Genomic DNA, 5,909 nt, shown 5'->3' on the forward strand with positions numbered 1-5,909 from the left:
CCTGGGGTTCAGGGGCTGTTCCCGGGAGCACGATCCCGTTCCCAGGGGAAGGAGCCCATTCCCAGGGACATGACACCATTCCCAGTGGCCAGGAGTCTATGCTCATTAGCAGGAGTCTGTTCCTGGGGGCAGGACGTCATTCCCAGCAGGATGTGATGACATTCCCAGGGGCAGAAGGTTGTTCCCAGTGGGCTGGTGGCCATTCCTTGTGTTCAGGAGCCCGTTCCTGGGGGCAGGAGACATTCCCAGGGGCACAGTGTCATTCCCAATGGGACATGAATCCATTCCCGGGGGGCAGGAGCCTGTTCCCAGGGCGTGGAGCCCATTCCCGGGGGCAGGAGTTTGTTCCCAGGGGCAGGATGCCATTCCCAGTGGGACATGAAGCTATTTCTGGGGCTCAGGAGGTTGTTCCCGGGGGCAGGACGTCATTCCCAGTGGGATATGAAGCCATTCCAGAGGGCTGGAGTTGGTTCCCGGGATGTCATTCCCGGCATGACGCCATTCCCGGGAGCCGGAGTTTGTTCCCGGGGCGCCGAAGCCCATTCCCGGGGGTGCAGGAGTTTGTTCCCGGGGAGCAGGAGCCACTCCCGTGGGCAGGAGCCCATTCCCGAGGGCGGGCCGTGATTCCCGCGGGCCCCGCCGCCATTCCCGGGGTCTCTCCCCCCATCCCATTCCAGCCCCTCCTCCCGGTCACTCGCGGGGCCGTCCCGGGGGCGGATTTGGGGGCAGATCCCAGGAAATCGGCTCATGCCAGCCCGACGCCAGCGGCCGGCGGCTCCGTGAGGCCATTCCCGGCGGGATGAGGCTCCCGGTGTCCCTGTGGCTGCCGCTGGCCCTGGCGGTGGCCGCGGTGGCCGCGGGGCAGTCCCCGCTCCAGCGGCGCGTGGTCCGGGACGTGCTGGAATATTTCCACGGGCGCAGCAACGTGCATTTCCTCTTCAGGGAGAGGGAGCTGGACGGGGTCATCGAGAGGGTGAGCGGCGGGATCGCAGCGGGACCGGGAGCGGGTCCGGGATGGCCACGGGAACGGGGAGGGGGCGGGGAGGGGGTTCGAGTGTCCCAGAGGGAGCGGGGAGGGGGACGGAGTGTCCAGGAGGGAGCAGGCGGCTGGGGGGGGTCATGAAATGGGGGAGCAGGGATTGGAATTAGGATCTGGGGCTCAGGGTGGGCACAGGAACAGGGAGAGGGTTGGGGAGGCAGTTGGGATGTCCTGGAAGGAATGGGGAGAGGGTTGGGGAGGCAGTTGGGATGTCCTGGAAGGAATGGGGAGAGGGTTGGGGTGTCCCAGAGGGAATGGGGAGGTATTTGGGGTGTCCCAGCCGGAGCAGTCGGTGGAGAGGATCATCGAGCAGGTGAGTAACAGCATTCGGGATCTGGGATCCAGGGTTTGGGATGGCCACAGGAACAGGGAGGGTGTTGTTGTGTCCTGGGGTGCCCCAGAGGGAGCAGATGGTGGAGAGGATCACTGAGGGGGTGAGCAATGGGATTCGGGATCGGGATTTGGGGTTAAGGATCCAGGATGGCCATGGGAATGAGGAGGGTGTTGGGGTGTGCCAGAGGGAATGGGGAAGGGGTTGGAGTGTCCCCAAGGGAGTGGGAGGTGGGTGGGGATCAGCACCAGGATTTCGGGATTCAGGGTTCAGGACTGGGATCCAGGATGGCCATGGGAATGATGAGAGGGTCAGGGCAGTGGGGTGAGGTGTCCCAGAGGGAACAGGTAGGCAGTGGGTGCCAGGGTGTCCTGGAGTGCCCGGGATCAGCCCCGCTGCCTGGGCCTGGCTGAGCTCAGTTACTCATTAATGGATCCGGGTCCATCCCGCTGCCCCTGGAGCACCACTCACATCCAGGAAGAGCCAGGAGCTCTGGGCACCCCCCCTTTGGGCCACTCACCCACCCTGGGGTCATTCCTGGGGCTGGATTTTCCTGGGAGTCTGCAGCATTCAGGGTCCCTTTGGAGTTTGGGGTCCCTCCCAGGGGTTGGGATCTGTGGGGCTCAGGGTCCCTCCTGGCATTTGAGGTCCCTCTGGGGGCTTTGGGTTGCTCCCAGGGTTTGGGATTCCTGGGGGGGGCTGGATTCCCCTGGCAGGCTGTGGGGTTTGGGGTCCCTGCCACGCTCTCCCCCCCATGTTCCCGCAGGAGGATCCCTCGGGGACGTTCGTGCAGCTCCGGCTGGGCCTGGCGCAGACGTCGTGCCGCAAGCGGGGCCCGCAGCGCCAGTGCCGCGTGGTGGAGAACCGGGTGAGGGGGCACGGCCTGGGGCATCCCCCCTTCCCTGAGGCACCTCCCGGGGCGTTCCCATCCCTCGGTGCACGTCCCACACCCCGGGGTGTCCCCCCCTCCCTTGGGCCACATCCCGTGAGTGTCCCCATCTCCCCTGGGCCACATCCCAGGTGTCCCCCCACCTCCCTTAGGGCACATTCCAAGGTGTCCCCCTCCCTTGGGCAACATTCCCCGTCCCCTGGGACACACCCTGGGGTGTCCCCATTCCTTGAGCCGTGTGCTGGAGTGGCCCCCCTCCCTTAGGGCCCATCCCAGGGTGTCGCTTCCCTTGGGCCCCATCCTGGGTGTGACACGGTCCCTGGACGTCCCCCGGGCCCCCCGTTCCCCCCACCGTGCTGCTGCGGGTGCCAGGGTGGGATGGAGGGGACAGTGGTGGGTGCCAGGGGCTGGGACGGCCCGGGGAGGGTGACATCCCGCCGTGTCCCCAGCGGAAGCCGACCTGCCTGGCCTGCTACAAGTTCGACACCGGCGACGTCCCCAAGGTGCTGGACAAGTACCACAACTGCGGCCCCGCCCATCACCTGGCGGCCAAGGTGAGCTGCCCCCTGTCCCCCCAGTGTCCCCCAGTGTCCCCCCCTGCCCCTGGCCGGTGCCAGCCCGTGCTGTGCCCGCAGGAGATCCGGCAGCGGGATGAGGCCGAGTGCCGGGCGGTGGAGGAGGCCGGGAAGGGAGGGGACGCGCTGTACCTGCCTGGAATGTTCGCCTTCTCCCGGGGGCTGCCGGCATAGGTGGGTATGGGGACAGCCCTGGGGACACCCCCAGGGACACCCTGGGACAGGGACATACCCGAGAACCCGCTGGGATGGCAACATGGGAATACACCTGGAGAACACCCTGGGATGGGGACACGGGGACACCACGGGACAGGAACATGACTGAGAGAACACCCAGGATGGGAACACTTCAGAGAACCCCCCGGCATGGGGATGTCGGGACACCCCCTGGGACAGGGACATGGGCGGGAGAACTCCCTGGGACGGGGACAGGGGACACGCCTGGAGAAATCCCCTGAGGTGGGGATGTGGGGACACAGATGGAGAATCCCCCCGGATGGGGACATGGCCGAAGAACCTCCTGGGATGGGGACACAGGGACATGGGGGGTCCTGTCACAGCCCCCCCTCCCCGTGTCCCCTCTCCAGGCACCACAGCACCGACGGACGCTGCCATGGGGGTCCCGGACCCCCCGCTTGTCACCCCCCAGCACCGCGTGACCGAGGAGGGTCCCGGGCGTGTCCCCCCCTCCTGCCTGTCCCCGCTCCCCAGTAAACCCAGTGCTGGCTCCGCTGTCCCGGCTCTTATTCCCAACGGGAACTGGGAGGGAATTGGGCTCCGTGTCACCACCCCCGTGCCACCCCCTGCCCGTTGTCCCCAGGGATGGGGGGGACTCAGAGGGCCCGGGCTGAGCAGTGGGTACAAGGCAGTGCCCCCGAGGCCGCAGGACACAGGGACACCAGCGGGTGGGACGTGTTTACTGCAGTGACACCATGTCCCCTGTCCAGGGATGTCCCCCCAACATCCCCCGGTCCCCACGATGTCCCGCAGCCAAGGCCAGGCTCCCTGCAGCTCCTCTGTGTCCCCCGGTGACCCTGTGCCAGGCTGTGGTGGCTCTGGGGGTCTCCCAGCCCCGGTTTTGGGATCCCACGGCTCAGAAGCTGAAGGTGCCAGGCTGTGGTGGCTCTAGGTGGTCTCACGGTCCTGGTGTGGGCTGTGGTGGCTCTGGGAGTCTTCCAGTCTCGTTTTTGGGGCCCCCCAGCTCAGAATCCAAAGGTACCAGACTGGTGGTGGCTCTGGGTGGTCTCCCCGTCCCAGTGTTGGCTGCAGTGGCTCTGAGTGGTCTCCTGGTCCTGGTGTGGTCCGTGGTGGTTCTGGACGCCCCCCCAGCCCTGTTTGGGACCCCCCAGCTCAGAACCCCGAGGTGCCAGGCTGTGGTGCTCTGGGTGGTTTCCTGGTGTGGGCTGTGGTGGCTTTGGGGGTCCCCCAGTCCAAAGCTGAAGGCTCTGGGGTCTCATGACCCAGAGTGGTCTGTGGTGACTCTGGGTGGTCTCGTGGTCCCCGTATTGGCTATGGTAGCTCTGGGTGCCCCCCTATCCCCATTTGGAGCCCCTCAGCCCCATTTTGGGACCTCCTCAGCCCCGTTTCAGGCCCCTCAGCTCAGAACTCAAGGGCTCTGGGCTGTGCTGTCTCTGGGTGTCCCCTAGCCCCATTTGGAGCCCCCTCAACTCCATTTAAAGTCCCCCAGCCCCATTTGGATCCCCCCCAGCCCCATTTTGGGAGTCCCTCAGCTCAAAGCTCGAAGCGTCTGGGCTGTGGTGGCTCTGGTTGGTCTCATGGGCTCAGTGCTGGTTGTGGCATCTCTGGGTGCCCGCCAGCCCCATTTGGAGCTCCTCTGGCCCTTTTTAGACCCCCCAGCCCCATTTGGACCCCGCAGCCCCATTTGGTGCCCCCTGACCCCCCATTCTGGGAGCCCCTCAGCCCTGTTTCAGGCCCCCCCAGCTCAGAACTTGAGGGCTCCTGGCTGTGGCACCTGTGATGGTCTGAGTCCCAGTGTTGGCTGTGTTGTCTCTGGGTGCCCCCTGGCCCCATCTGGTGCCCTCCCAGCCCCGTTTTGGGACTCCCCCCAGCCCCATTTGGAAGCCTCCAACCCTATATGGAGTCCCCCAGCTCAGAACTCGAGGGCTCCTGGCTCCGGTGTCTCTGGTGGTTCCCCAGTCCCAGTGTTGGCTGTGGTGTCTCTGGGTGCCCCCCAGCCCCGTTTGGAGCCCCCCTCGGCCCCCTTTGGCGTCCCCCCGCTCCATTTGGAGCCCCCCAGCCCCGCTGTGCCCCCCGGGCCCGCCGTGGCTCAGAAGCCGTAGTTGCCGGCGTGCCGGCGGCCGAGCGCCCGCTGTGCCTGTGCGATGGAGTCGTCGGCGCGCCGGCCGAGCTCGCGGCACTCCCGCAGGGCCTCCCCGAGCTGCCGCGTGGCCTCCTCCAGCACGGGGCTGCGGCGCGGCGCCCGCGGCTCCCAGAACCCGGCCTGCACCCAGGGCTGGGGGCCCCGGGGGGGCTCCGCTGGCCCCTCGGCCGCGGCCCCGCCGTCCAGCGCGGCGTCCAGCTCGCGGCACAGGCGGAAGAGCTCGCTGCCGCGCCCGGCCACGCGCTGCCCGTCGATGGCCTTGAGGCCGGGCAGCATGGCGGCCAGCGCGGCGCGGTAGGCGGGCGCGGCGCAGAGCGGGTTGCCCAGGCGGGCCAGCGGGTCCCGCAGGCGCAGGCTCTCGAGGTGCCGCAGGCCCTGCAGGCAGCGCAGCTGGCGCAGGCTGCGCAGCCGGTTGCCGGCCAGGTTGAGCTGGCGCAGGCTGCGGCAGCCCCGCAGCGGCTCCACGCTGGCCACGCGGTTGCCCGCCAGGTTGAGCACGGCCAGGGCGCGCAGCGCGGCCAGCGGGGCCAGCGCCGCGATGGCGTTCCCGGACAGGTCCAGCCACTCCAGGTTGGAGCAGTCGGCCAGGCAGCCCAGGTGGGCGATGCCGCGGCCCCGCAGCCGCAGCAGCAGGATGGACTCGAGGGAGAACTCGCCCGTGCAGGCCTTCAGCAGGGCCGGGGTCACGCACACCCCAGAGCCTTCCTCCTCCTCCTCCTCCTCCTCCTCCTCCT

The 5,909-nt window shown here is 67.8% G+C and overlaps 2 protein-coding genes across 2 annotated transcripts; one reads left to right on the forward strand and one right to left on the reverse strand.

The window, feature by feature from the left end:
• Positions 1 to 379: 379 nt before the first annotated feature.
• Positions 380 to 3,567, forward strand: RARRES2 (retinoic acid receptor responder 2). The gene is made up of 5 exons (XM_027632418.1): positions 380 to 973; positions 2,137 to 2,238; positions 2,709 to 2,813; positions 2,895 to 3,008; positions 3,422 to 3,567. Exons 1-4 carry the CDS (start codon positions 800 to 802, stop codon positions 3,006 to 3,008), a joined length of 495 nt encoding a protein of 164 aa, XP_027488219.1. The 5' UTR covers positions 380 to 799; the 3' UTR covers positions 3,422 to 3,567.
• A 170-nt stretch (positions 3,568 to 3,737) lies between these two features.
• LRRC61 (leucine rich repeat containing 61) lies at positions 3,738 to 5,904 on the reverse strand (the record flags this gene model as incomplete). Its single annotated transcript, XM_027632419.1, has 1 exon — positions 3,738 to 5,904. A coding segment is annotated over one exon (783 nt), but the record flags the coding sequence as incomplete, so codon positions are not given.
• Between the last annotated feature and the right edge of the window lie 5 nt (positions 5,905 to 5,909).

Source organism: Corapipo altera, unplaced genomic scaffold (genome assembly GCF_003945725.1).
Source record: "Corapipo altera isolate COAL_440 unplaced genomic scaffold, ASM394572v1 59463, whole genome shotgun sequence".
In the NCBI taxonomy this organism is placed as follows: domain Eukaryota; kingdom Metazoa; phylum Chordata; class Aves; order Passeriformes; family Pipridae; genus Corapipo; species Corapipo altera.